The 14006-nt window shown below is 37.5% G+C and overlaps 1 protein-coding gene across 2 annotated transcripts; it reads right to left on the bottom strand.

Annotated features, from left to right (window-relative positions):
- Positions 1–229: 229 nt before the first annotated feature.
- On the bottom strand, positions 230–13381 carry cdh27 (cadherin 27). 2 transcript variants are annotated; one of them, XM_064305485.1, is made up of 16 exons: positions 13138–13381; positions 11579–11701; positions 11281–11430; positions 10755–10899; positions 10182–10345; positions 9004–9135; positions 8051–8233; positions 7246–7565; positions 6980–7122; positions 6374–6598; positions 5283–5507; positions 4066–4187; positions 3627–3758; positions 3320–3406; positions 2862–2960; positions 230–1943 (listed from the first exon to the last, which is right to left on the bottom strand). In XM_064305485.1, the coding sequence occupies exons 1-16, from the start codon at positions 13186–13188 to the stop codon at positions 1737–1739; spliced, it is 2508 nt and encodes an 835-aa protein (XP_064161555.1). In that variant the 5' UTR covers positions 13189–13381; the 3' UTR covers positions 230–1736. The 2 variants fall into 2 exon arrangements, with proteins under 2 accessions (XP_064161555.1, XP_064161556.1); XM_064305486.1 differs by lacking the exon at positions 3320–3406 and having other exon boundaries at positions 13138–13380.
- Positions 13382–14006: the final 625 nt, after the last annotated feature.

Raw genomic sequence — 14006 nt, 5'->3', positions numbered from 1 at the left:
GAAGTAATTAAAGGCCACAATACAGTTTCTTAAGCTACAGATAAACTTAAAAAACTTAAAAGTTAATTTTATTGCGCATTTATCATGTTAGATTTTCTTTTAAATAATCTTTAATGTAGCACACACACCAGCTTCGGTATCTAAACCTTATATGTTATAATATCACTTTTGTAAATCCACATCATGATTATTTGATCTAGCAGTTGTATTAATTAATAGACAAGTCATGGAGAAGTCAGGTAAAAATTTAATGTGTTGATTTACAGATTCAAATTCATATCTTGTTTGTCTTTCACAGATTGAGAAAAATTTTCTCAACTCAATACGTTAGTTGCATAGAACCCTGAGAAATGCATTTGAGCAACATAATAAGTTAGATTCACTTTACATAGAAAGCTCAGGGGATATTCAATTGCTGAAAAACACACAAAAAAAACATCATGGGTGTTTATGTGTCTTAATTTCCTACCTCAGCTACAGCAGAACAATGAGAAACAGTGAGACTGAAGCAATTTTAAGATAGCAATGATAACATTAATTCAAATACAGTATGACAGAATGAGGAACAGAAATGTAAAACTGGGAACTGTTTTGTATGTAATTATTTTCACCTCATTCACTCAGTGGTGCACAGTAAAATGATCAGTGTTAAATCAACTCTTACAGAGCACTAGAGTACTATACACGTAGTCCCTGTTGGTTTTATATGTACTCTGTTAGTGTTAAATTTACCCTGGAGATGTTTCTGTGTGACTATGTCTGTAAACAAATAATCTTTCCTTAATCAGGGAATTGCACTTTTCCCGGTTTCCTGTAGCTCAATATTTTTTTTTTTTTTTACAGAGCAGCACACATCCCATTGCTGTCCTGGCTTCCAATAAAACACAAATAAATGAATAAAAATACTCTGCTCTGACTGGTTTAAAATATAGAAATTGAATCTGAAAAGCATAAATTATTCTCTATGTTCAAAAGCAATCTACAAGCTGCAAGCAATGGCATACTATTACGTAACAAGCCTTTTGAAGAACAGGTTGACTTCAACATTGTAAGCATGTTTTAACCTGTCTGTCGAAGAAGCCAAACACCTGCCACACATCACAGCCCAGATAAAGGTGCTTTCATTTTCCTTGTTTTGAAAGATTGGCCAAAAACCTGCAGACAAACTTTTTATAAGACACGTGTCACCGAGCAAACACAATTATGATTACTGGGGATAAAAACTGGTCTATCTTGCCATCAAATATCTGAATGTGTTGAGTTGATATTATTTTAGGAAAAAGTAGGTAAACCAGCAATAATTAACCCAATCAGCTGCCAACCCTGGTATAGGATGCGGTAAAAAGCTAAAAATGAAAGCCATAATAAAAACCTGTCACCTTAAAGAGATAATGAGCACATTGATATGGACAACCATCCCTTGCGATATAGTTCATTTCAACGAGTCATATATTCTCAAACAGGAAATAACAAAATGTTTTGTGATATAAGGAAAAAGAGAAAAGCTGTCTTATCAGTGGTGAATCCAGTTAACAGGTATAAGCATAATTACAAAAGGTTAATTGAGACCTGGAAATGATACTACTCTATTCTCCCAAAAAGAACATTTCATTATTTTAAGGTAATGTAGTGGACTAATGTTTGTCTTATTTGGAAAGACGTCCTGCATCTCACACTCTATGCAGATGTCTGCTTTCTATGGACACGTCATTGATCTCGTACCTGCTGTTGTCCATCTAAGGCTGTGTTGGTGTGGGACTGCATATTGTGGCCAGTGTTTGAAATCTTGGTCCCAGGTACAGGAGGTCATCCGGTACAAAACTGCCCTCGTCAACGGAGATGCTGTCCAGCTCTGGGTTAACCACCAAATCTTCTTCACAAGTGTACACTTTGGGGTCATAATCGCACAGCTCCTCTTCAAATGCTTGGATTGAAGACAGTCTCTGAAGATGGACAAGGACCAATGCATACAGAACTCAAAAACTCAGTGGAGTCAACAAGAGATTGCAGTTGTTCTATTTTTGTTGCTGACATTCATGTGTGATCTTTATAATATTTTGGTTGACTGATATGGTGGTCTCAGTATGAAGAAGGAACTCAATGCATTAACTCAGCAAAAAATCAAAGACTCACATTTCAGGAGCAGCATTGTGAGACAGTTAATATCTGCCTGAATTTTCAGTTTGTATGATCCAGATATTTTGACTTATAAACAGAAGCATGCGAAGAGACTGTGAACTGGGAGCTAAAATATTTCATCCTGTATGTAAAGCGACCTTCCACAAATACAGTAGTGTATTGAATCGTGATGCAACTTCAGCATGTTCAGACCGTGTCAACCATGGAAAACAAGCTGTTCAGGTGCAGAATGGAATGGGGTGCATTTAGCTACAGCAAGGACCACAATGGAAATAAGTCTTGTGACTTTTTTGTGTTATCCTTGATGCTCTTTTAATTGTGCATGTACATTGGTGTTTGCAACCATGCAATTGTCCTTTTAAAGTGAATCGTCAAATAAATAAACTAAAAACTAAAACATATTGGACAGAGTGTGGCACAGTGGGTAAGGAAAACCGAAAGGTCGCAGGTTCGATTCCCGGGTAGGACACTGCCGTTGTACCCTCGAGCAAGGTACTTAACTGAAATTGCTTCAGTATATATCCAGCTGTATAAATGGATACAATGTAAAAATGCTATGTAAAAGTTGTGTAAGTCGCTCTGGATAAGAGCGTCTGCTAAATGCCTGTAATGTAATGCCAAGAATCCGAGAACTTTTAACTGGCCGCTAGTGTCTGTGTGTAATCTGCATCAGTTTTTGAGTTTTAATAGCTTAAAATGCATAACCATAAATCGGAAGGTACCTGAGAGACCAATGAGGTGAGGGCTTCTTTTTTTAAGAACAAAGCGCCACCGCGGGAGGATGCGGAATGGTGTCCGCTCAGCGTTGACGTCTGCAAAGACTGATTAAAAGGGAAAACTCAGAAAGTGAAAATCCATTTTGTGACACGACATACACTCTGATACTTCTTAACTGTAATAAAAAAATAAGCATCTCTCAAAAACAAGCCTCAGTGTAATATTTACACCGAATGGGGTTGCTCAGGCCAAAGCCACTACAGAGGGCAAATATGTGCAGGTTTACATGTTTCACAAAAGTTTCACATACCTTATATCGCTCATTCCTACTCAGTGACCGTTGCGAGCTCATGTTTTAAAATCAGAATTAAAAGCAACACAATTAACCACTGAATGCAAGTGTAAGCGATAAATAGTTTTAGTGGAAAACAGGCTGAAATAAACTTGCAGATGATAACTGTACCTTGTACACTGCATTACTGTGGTGTTGATGGTAGCTTTGTCCCTGGCTGCTTTCATACACTCGATAATTGTACCATTGAGCTCCAACCTAAAAGAAGATCAGAACTTTTTTAATTTAATTGGAGTAAGATGCATATTTGGAATCGCCATTGGAAGCATGCTTTTTCAGTAAAAGCTTATTTCATTTGCACATGAATACTGTGCTTTCATGTGTCGTAATTATAATGCCATTACATTGCGAATTGCATTGGTGACAATTCAGTCTTGGTCATTGGTTTCTGGAAGCATTTTCAGAGGCTGTTGATTACCTGTTGATTGCTAATGGCTGCCTGTTGGTTGGATGACTGAATAAGTGTACCATTTTGTCCATGTAAACCTTGAGCTGCTTGTGTTGCTGTTTTACTCTGGTCCTGTTTGACTAGTTGAGGTGTCTCTGGAATCTTAAAGATAAAGATGGCAGTTGTGCGTATATATTTAAATACTGATTCATGACATTTTAAGCAGACCAAAAAGAAACACTAGTAGCACCCAATTCCAAAAGACTAAATGCTGAACAGTTCAGTTCAGAGTGTATTATTTGATCAATGCAAGTCTTTAAATTTTCTTGAGAAAAGTTTCCAGCTCAGTGAACAGCTGTGCTTTTATTAATTAATTAATTAATTAATTAAGGTAAATTCGATGACAAATGTTGATTGAAAAAAACAAATTGAATGCATGTTTTTGATTGAAAGCTGACAAGAGATGTACCTTGCAGTCAGTTCCAGGTGTTTCTATATTGGAGGAGAGTAGCACATCCCCAGTATCACTGGAAAATGGGAACTCGGTCTTCTCTCTCCCACAGGTAAGAAGAAGGCCCAGAAGCAGAATCCCTTAAATCCAAACAGGCAAGAACATCATTCAAGAGAAAAGCTTTGCATTGCCATCAAGGACCAGAGCACACAGTAGTAAGATTTCATTGTGACAAACAGCAAATGGTTAAATAAATAGTACTATAGCAGATTAATGCCTAGCAAAGACCATTTAAGCTAGGTTAACACACACACACACACACACACACGTTATAGAAACCTTCATATGACACAACAAAAATCATATCAATACTTCTCTATTCTCTCCAATTGTCATTTCAAATTTCACTTGCATTGTGACTTTGTATCATAACTACAATACAAAATGACTAGCCAAAATGATTAGTTATCCTCTGTATTCAATGTACATTAGTGATAAGTTGTGATAAATAAAAATATGAAACTGTTTCAAGTACAGAATTTTTATATTTGTTTTTGGCGACCTCTGAACTTGCCAAACTTGTGTTGAACAAATAAACACTCACAAAAAAAATAAAATAAAATAAAAGGAAAAGGAAAGGGATATTAAGTCCAGAAATATGCCTTTGCTGGTTGTATTAGAATAAAGTAATTTCTGTGTGATGATGTAATAATCGATGTCAGGTAACTTTAATGTACAATATATGAGTATGTAAGTCTTGGTGAGACTTCTATAAAATATAGCATCTTATTCCCCTTTGCCATTGCCATTGCCAAGTGCCATTGGCAATTCACAGAAAGCTGTGTAATGAAATCTAGCAGGATATTAGAGCTATGTAGCCATTTATTATATTTCTATTGTTTCTGGTGTCCCCCAGTTACTGAAGTCAGGCATGAGTAACTGGGGTCATTGAGCAGTTTGTTCAGATGGGGGCTGTACTTTGCCAACTAGCTAAGACTAGAAGGTGTGTGCTCTAAAACAAGTTAGCCAAGTACGTCTATTTCAATCAACAATGGCCAGCTAAGCATTGCAGCTGCATTGCAGTCCCAGCGAGATTCTGCGGGTTGGGCATCAGGCATGTCCTGTATTCAGTCTAGGGCTATATGGTGCAACACTGCAGTGCTGGAATTAGCTACTTCACTTCGGAGCGAGACGGCTCTATGGTAGCGTACTCATAATTCAAAGAGGTTTCATACCCAGTAGCAGTAGTAAGGCAGCGAATACAATCCCAATGGCACTGCTGTTGATTTGGGTTTTGGAAGCGGCCGCACGGGCCGAGCAGTCTTGACTTATGGAGCAGTCGCACGCGGCGACCGTGATGTTCTGCACAGAGAAGCGCTCCTGCTGGTCATAGACCTTGAGCTGCAGCTTATAAAATCCAGCGTAGACAGTGCTCTTCTTAATCAGATTCACCGTGGTCCCTTTAGAAAAGGAGAATGTTCATAACTCTAAAAGATCGTGCTTAGGGAGAAAACATCAGTCAATTAACAAATGAGCCAATTAACCTATTGACTCATTAACCGAATAATAATTCTAATTATTTTACTTAAAAGATTATAACAGCACTCCCAGAGGCATCCAGGGACCTTCCCAGGTTATGGCTGAGGAACATGGTTTCATAAACCAGCTGTTCATTTAAACATCAACTTTACATGGTAGGTCACCCAAGATTCTTGTTTGCAGTGATGACCAAGGGAGCAAGAGGAGGAAGGAAATGCAAGTGATTGTACAGCTAATCAGATGTTGGGGGGATCATTAGGTGGTCGGGTGTACAGACCATGTTTTTGTGGGAATCAGTTCCGGGACATTGGGGTTAACACTACCTCATGGTAGCTTTAAAGACGGCAGTGACACATTCTTAATTTAGTGTCTCATCTAAATGATGACACTTTCTAGACTGAGCGTAGTGCTGCCTCACTGTGCTGGGAACATTTTTGGTGAAGAAGGAACAGTGGCTCCTATTGGTCCATCAACCCCTATCTCCCATCCAACAAATTTACATTTTAGTAGTTTAGCAATTGCTGTTAGCTGAAAAGCAACCAGCAAAAGTGCTTTTCATATGGAAATCAAACATCATGAGATATACTGTCAGACATGTAATTCACCATTTGGCCGTTCTCAGCCATGGGAATCTTCAAAGTGCTCGGCCAACATAGCTTGGAGATAAGACAGAGCTGTATGATATATGCTTTGTAAATAAGTAATGTAGGAATTATTATTATTATTGTTATTATTATTATTATTATTATTATTATTATTATTATTGTTATTATTATTATTATTATACCATAGTTGGTGTCAAGACTCCATTTGTCTTTATCTTCCCCAACCAGCTCAAATCGAAAGGGTCCACTATAAGGGGCATCATCCAGGTCGTAGGCACTGATGTTGGTCATAGTGGCATCATCTGACAGGCACATGGAGATTGTGTTCGATTGCAGCTGGGGCAAATTGTCATTCTTGTCTGTCACATGGAGCGTAAGTGTTGCTGTAGCAGTCATTGGGGGTTCGCCTGTTTGAAGCAGAGTGATTCAACAATGTAAAATGTACTTACTCTAGGATAATTCAATCTCTCTTTGAAACAACATAATCAAACCAGTATACTCATATTGTGGTGGAGATTTTATATATAAATTGATGATATAACACAGACATTTCAAAGAAGCCCAGATTTGCAGATTTTGGTTCAGACGCACTGCACTAGTAAATTACAACAACCCCCCCAAAAAAAAAAAAAACATGCTAAGATTGTGTTCTACGGTGTTAAAACTAACAGGAAAATGACATCTTAGAAGATACACCTTGGAGTAAAGATTTTTAAAATGCTCATATTTGAACTTTATTAGTATAATAATAATAATAATAATAATAATAATAATAATAATAATATTACCTTTGTCAACGGCATATAAGGTAATGAGATAGGTGCCATTCACCACATAGGGTGATTCTCTATCCAGTGCATTAACTGTTGTAATTGCACCTGTTTTGGGATCCACACTCACCCAGTTACCAGGGTCATCACCTTTTATATACCTGTGATGTTAAAGCAGAGAGGATTTACCAGACAGGCTGTTTATTTTAACAAACAAAATATTTTGCTTGCTATCAATATGATTGACCGAATGACTAAATTGGCATCCTTAAACATAATCTCACTCAAAGTCATTGGGCGATTTTCCATCGGGGTCGCTGGCGGTGAATGTCTCCAGGTAGTGTCCAATCGATGCATCTTCATCTACCACGACCTCACGCGTGGTGAATGTAAATTCTGGGGGGTCGTTGATATCCTCCACAAGAATGGTGACGTTCGAAGACACGAAAACCGGCACCTTTCCTTTTCCAGGATCGGCATCGATATTAATCACCTTCCAGAGGGCGCCGGAAGTCTTCTTCTTCAGCTCACAGGAGAAGTATGGGTCCTCATTCTCCGCAATGATGGACAGCTGTTTCACTGAGGCCAACTCATAGTCCAGAGGCTATGCAGCAAAATATTCAAAAGAGTCCAAAGAGGATAAAATGCACTCAGAGTAAAATACACTCTATCAGAGTAATTTGAAATTTTGGTTGTGGGTTGAAATAGGTTTGTGACTTGTTTTTGCAAACATGATTTAAAAAAAAATTAATGCGATACTTATGTGTATCTTATGATTCACATGTGCACCATACATCAAATACAATGCAGTGCTTATCATTAGTGTTGAGTTGAGTCAAAGCCTTTTGTGATATGATTTTTTTTTAAATGTGTGTATCTTACATCAGACAATTTACAGAACAACAGTACAGTGGCTGAATTGAAACTAAAAATATTTCATAACAGATGAGGAGATAATGCCTCCAGCTGAGTGCAAGTATGACATTGCTTGGGTAGTAGATCCAGTTAATTGCTCAACCATTCATGCAGAAACTGTAGATTGAAATTCAAGCAATGAAAACAATATAGTGATCATGACTGCTACCTTACCTTTACGACTGTCAGGATTCCATCATTGGTTTCTGGGTCAGTTTGGATCTCAAAGTTCCCTTGCCTGTCTCCCTTTATTGTGTATCTTACTCTCCACGCGGCAGTACCCTTTGTGTCTTTATCTGTCACGTGTATTCTGAGGGGAGACATCCCGGACTCCCTCTCCTTCACTCGACCCAACCCCTGAAATATGCAGTCAGAAAGTGAGCCAACAAACCTTATAGGAGCTCAAAGTAGTGCTTTTAGCTGGTCCTCTTGATGCTTCTTAATACACAGCCTGAATAATGTATGGCCTTAATCAGCGTTTGTTCTCAGCTTCGAGTAAATCAGGGGTTCCCGAACTGTGGGTCCCAACCCCATGTACGGTCGCCTGATTCAAGGATGGGGTCGTATGAACATTTTGGCAAAATGTTTTTGTGATTTTGTGTCTCTTTAAAATATGTGAATGTGGGCTATCTGATGAACATCACAACAGCTGAACTAAAAAATTAGGCACGAGAGGTTGTGGTATATTGCCAATATAGTCACGGCTAAACGCCATTGTTAGGCACCAGGCTTGTATGGGTGGGGTGCTGGGGACACGTAACTTTGTGAATATATATTTGGAATCGCATCAGAAAAAAAGTTTAGGAAACCCTGCACTAAATGGTGTTGGTGAAGGCAAAAAGTAATCCTTGCATTTAATTTTGAATAAACTGTAAACACCAATGTTGATTAGGTTCAGGTCTGCAAATGTATTGTAAAGTAAAGTATAATCACAATGATATGCTTTATATTATCGTTATTCTATTGGAGAGTCTACATGTTATAGAAAAATTCAGTGCAAGTGTTATACTTAATATATTCTCTAACACTTTTTTTTAAATCATAAACGAACGCATTTTAACAATGTATAATGCAATATGATATTTCTAGTAGAGATGCATAACTGGACTGCATTACAAAAGGCTTACTGTGACACCATTGAAGACAGGCAAGTAGTTGTTTTTGTCCAGAACATTAACGATGACAGTGCTTGAGCTTGAGAGTTGAACCTTCTCTCCACGATCCTTTGCCTCAACCACAATGGTGTATTTATTGGCTTTCTGAATATAAAAATAGATTCAATCACACATTATGAAATGGTTTACATCAAAAGAGCAAAGAGCCTCAAAGGTAAGATAAATGAACCAAGGGCTTTAATACCAAAAGTGCTGCATCTTATTCAGCTTCCATTTTGTAACAATGGGCTTGTAAAATGGAATTTGTTGCCTTTAGGTATGACAGTCAACTTGCCTGAAAGTTTACTGTTCATTATAGCCACGGCAAATATGACCGGCCGGCTACTTTGCAAAAAGTGAAAAGTAGGGAAAAGTGAAAATAGAGAATTAAACACTGATTTAAAAAATGGAAAAAAAAACTAGGCTATATGTGTTTAGATGAAAGTACACAGCAACTAGATTGAATTCTGAGGTTTTTTGAAGGTGAGGTTTTGGTGAAAGGCACGGTGGTTACTGTTATTTGTTATTATATCTGCCACAACTAGGGGAAGATCAAAGTTAAAAGATCACTCCGTGGTACTCGTCAATTTGTAAATAGTGTTTCAAATCAATTCAGATTCGGATTCAGATACGATTTTCACTTTTATTTGAATGATACCTTTCCAGATAGATCACTTTGAGGCAAGTAAGAAGGGATTTGATTTTAAGACTGCTACAATCAAGCTAGGAACAGATGTCCTGCCAATTTCATTATGAAATGAGCATAGCCCCTTTCCAGGGCTTTACAAAACATTTTAGAACCAACGCGCACACAGCAGAGACTACTAAAAGAACATGCTCACTAGTATTTCACTTCTGATTGGCTAAAGCAAATTCTAATATTCTTCAAGGTTGTGTAATGCTGCAGTACAGAGCCAGTGAGTGATGCATTTTTGTGCGTCACTTTGGACAAAAGAATCTGAAAATAAATGTAATGGAATGGTCAGTTTATGCATATACTACAGTTTCACAGCCCGTGCAAGTGCATTGTTTACATTTGCATAAGCAAAGACCAGAATTCTCAGCATTTTCAAAAGGTTTGAAAACAAAGGCAATTCCCATTGACAAAAGATGTTCAACTGCTTCCTAGCAGTACCAGTTCTATTCCTCACCTCATAGTCCAGACATCCCTTGAAAGAGATTCTGCCAGTCTCTTCAATAAAGAATTCAGCATTAGATGTGATGGGGGTCACAGATAAGATTTTGTATTCAACTGTTGCATTTAAGGTGCCTGGTCTGTCGAAATCTGTGGCCATCACTGTAAGTACACCTGTCCCTGTGTGCAGATTAGAGAAAGACTGTGTTAGCACAACATGCATATACGTTGTAATCCATCATAATTTCAATAAGCTATGGTCAATTTTTCATACTGTAGCAATGTACAGATACACTTCATATTTAACACAACCTAATAAATTTGTTATGATGATGGTGTACAACTTCTTAAATAATTTATTTAAAATTCTATGCATTTTGACAGCTAGCATGCAGAAAAATGCCACATGCATGTTTGGCCACGAATGCTTTCTAAAATATGAATACAGAATAAAATCATGAAGGTGTTGTGTATCATTTTGAAGGCTGTATTACTCATGATATAAAGTGTATTCCTATTACAATTAAAAAAAAATTTAACCCCTAAAAATTACAAACATTTGATGTTGATTTTTACCATTATCACTTACCCTGTTGTTGTGATTCATCAATCGTAACTTCATACACTTGTTTCTGAAATGTAGGTACTTGGTCATTTATGTCCAGTATGGAGATCTCCACTCCCAGCCTTGTGTCTAGTTCCTCATTAGACGCATTTCTGGCTTCGAATTTCAGCTGCACGCACATTTCAGGAGAGCAGCACGTTATTTTCATGACATCCTCTGAGCTGACAAACTTTTCTGCCACTTGAAAACATAATGCGTCTTACTAATTGTTAGAGAGAAAAATCCTGATTCATTTGAAAGTAAATTGGCATTTTAAATCTTGATTCACAGGGCACAGCATGACATTAATGGTAGGACTTATGGTCTAGGTTTGAATCTGGCCCAAGTCAGACTATAACTTGGAAGCAGTCGATATTGCATCACCGGGGTTGGGGTGCATTTAAGCATTATATTATATCCATTCAGGGATATTCCAGGAGCCAACAAGTAACCATTTGTTATTAGTGGGAGAGAATGTACAGCTTGTGAAGCTTTAATACTTTTTTCTTACCTTCAAGACTCTATGTTTTTCAAAATCAACTTTTCCCAAAACAGAGATAAATCCAGTATTTTCATCTATTTGAAGTATCCCGACGGGCTCTTCATCAACACCATCTCCGAGGAGTATGAACTTCACACGGTAATCTCGATCGACATGGACCTGAGATGCATTGTGGGATCAGATGAGCGAGAGTCTGCGTGCACATACTGCATGTGCATGTACTATAAATTCACACAAAATATTTTATTCTTCACAACAATATAATGAATGATATTTAAGGTATTTATGCACTGTTCCTTATCCTTACTTTTCCTAGCCGATATGGGAAAGGCCCAGGGTTTTCTTCTTCAATGGTGAATGAGTCAATGATCCAGGCTCTTTTGTGACGTGCTCTGCTCTCTGAAGAGGATGAGGTGACCATGCACAGGTGCTGGGGGAGGAATTATTTTGTAATTCTCATACAGACATCCTACTTGCCTCAGTCACCTTCTGATACCACCTAATACTTGTTTCAGCAAATTATTTATTGCTTCCAGTAAAGCTATAACCATTTCAGATCATACACAGAGTACTGCATTTCAGGCTGGGATTCAATCAAATGTTTCCTCACACTAAATGAATGAATCAATGAATTAATCTATTTGTCAATTTAAAAACAGGATTTCGTAAGACTGTTTAGCAGTCTTAGCAGAATCAAGCAATCACTAAAACTTGGCAAAATGTTTAAGACAATGCTTGAATTAAAACACCAGCCACACTGTGAATTGATAGTTAATTTAAACTTTTATCTGTATGAAATTTCTTTGGGCTTATGTAGTGGCTGCATTTGTACACATTGCACACCTCCCCCACGTGTCCAAAAAGTCACCTGGGCACTCTTTCTTGGACCTGAGAAGCAGTAAGGCTTCCTGTTATTGTAATTCTACTACAGTTAACTCTGTCACAAGACAAAGACCATGCCACAAAGATCAAGAAGTATCACTACTAAGCCTGTAGGATTTGCCTCAGGTAAATAAAGCATAAAACAAGACAGGTAGGATGTTTGAGTTTAGTATTTTTATACAGCCTTTTATTATAGTTCCTAAAATATAGATATTTTCAACTATTTCTGCAAAGTTATGATGCAGTGATTACATTTTTTGACATGCGATGTGTGATTAAAAAGCAGTCTGGCATATATCCAAAACCCTGCCTGCTGAAACATATTTGCCTTCTCATACATTTCATTGCACAAGTCAAACTTGTGCACGGTTACTGCTTCTCAAACTGTGCAATACTTAGGAAATTGTTGTTGAAAGATGCTATACCAATGACATAAAGCCTGGAAGGGTGTATCTGTTTTCACAATCAAGACAAACACAATCATTCTATGCAAATAAACGTCCTGGCAACTGTCAAAATACACAATATTAGAACTTGACCATCAACATAATTAACTCAGCCATAGCCTGAAGCAAGTTATTCGAGAAAACTCTGCACGCATTGGTAAACAAGGGAAGTGAGAGGAAAATATAGAAGCTGACTTATTCCTTTAATAATTATTGTTTCAAATGTAAAATTTAACAGCGTTGATGAGGATATAAACAGTGTTCCAGAAAGTTCACGTATCTGGTCTCCAGAAAAATGGATCACATCACACAGCAAAATCAGAACCAACAGAGTTTATCCCTGTACAATAGTGATCACAGGTGCTCCCTTACAACGAATGTACCAGACAATTGATTTCACACTGAACATTGTACTGTGCATAATAGCAATAAAAGCATTTCACCATTAAATGTCTCAGAATAACTAGTCTTTTTTAACCTTTATGGAAATACTTATGACTCAAAGGAAAGGTTGAAGAAAACTAGTTTACAGACTTACCAGTGTCACAACAAGGACTATAATGGCAGACTTCATGTTGCAGCTAAGCATAGTGAAGTGGTTGTATCCAGGGTGGTACGGATTTTGTATCCTGTTTAATCCAAGCAGTTGCTACAGCCTTAGATCTGATCCTTTACTTGTCTTTGCATTTTTAAGATTGGAGCGATGAGCCAGTCTGTAGGAGTATGTGTGTGTGTGAGAGAGAGCGAGAGAGAGAGAGAGTGTGTCTGAGAGAGAGAGAAAGGGGGGGGGGGAACCAAGTTCAAACCACCTCCTCCAGCCCAGTGAAAAAATACATTGAGAAACCGGCCTGAACAGTGAATACATCCTTCCTGACAGCAGTAAAAAACAGAAAAAACCTCAACATAATGTAAAAGTTAGGAAATAAATCATGTAACATTTACGTTTTAAAATGTTCAAAGTCAACAACAAATAAAAATATTCCTAAATACTTTTTTCAATATTGTAATGGGCAAATGGAAGTTAAAGAATGGTAAACTCAGTATTCTGGAAGTTTCCAGTGATACTCTCAGGAAATGGGTAGAGTTAAGTACAATCAACAAGGGATGAAGGCTGATCAGCAAATGGCACACAAGCACTCATGATACAGGCAAGTAATCTATGTTTTGTGGTTTCAAAAACATGAGTGGGCCACAATGGCATATAAACAACTTAAAAACTGAAGAGATACTATTTATAAGCATGAACAAAAATGTGTATTCTTAAACTGAAGAAATACCAAATTTCAGATATTTCTGTAGTTTATTGCCACAAAAACATTTGGAACATTTGGCAAGCATATATGCATTACTTCAATCTGACCTAACTCAAAGTAATGTGTACATTTAAGGAAACCAAACAATAACAAT

Source organism: Anguilla rostrata, chromosome 13 (assembly GCF_018555375.3).
Source record: "Anguilla rostrata isolate EN2019 chromosome 13, ASM1855537v3, whole genome shotgun sequence".
Taxonomy (NCBI): Eukaryota; Metazoa; Chordata; class Actinopteri; order Anguilliformes; family Anguillidae; genus Anguilla; species Anguilla rostrata.
Note: the sequence above shows the minus strand (reverse complement) of the source record. Positions and strands in the feature narration are given on the sequence as shown.

What these genes read in the sequence shown, in the direction of transcription:
- cdh27 (XM_064305485.1), bottom strand. Translation starts at nt 13,188, where the DNA reads ATGCTTAGCTGCAACATGAAGTCTGCCATTATAGTCCTTGTTGTGACA. An exon ending in CACCTGGAACTGACTGCAAG is followed by an intron (nt 3,759 to 4,065) that starts GTACATCTCTTG and finishes TTTATCTTTAAG; the next exon opens with ATTCCAGAGACACCTCAACT. An exon ending in TCACCTCATTGGTCTCTCAG is followed by an intron (nt 1,944 to 2,861) that starts GTACCTTCCGAT and finishes GTCCATCTTCAG; the next exon opens with AGACTGTCTTCAATCCAAGC.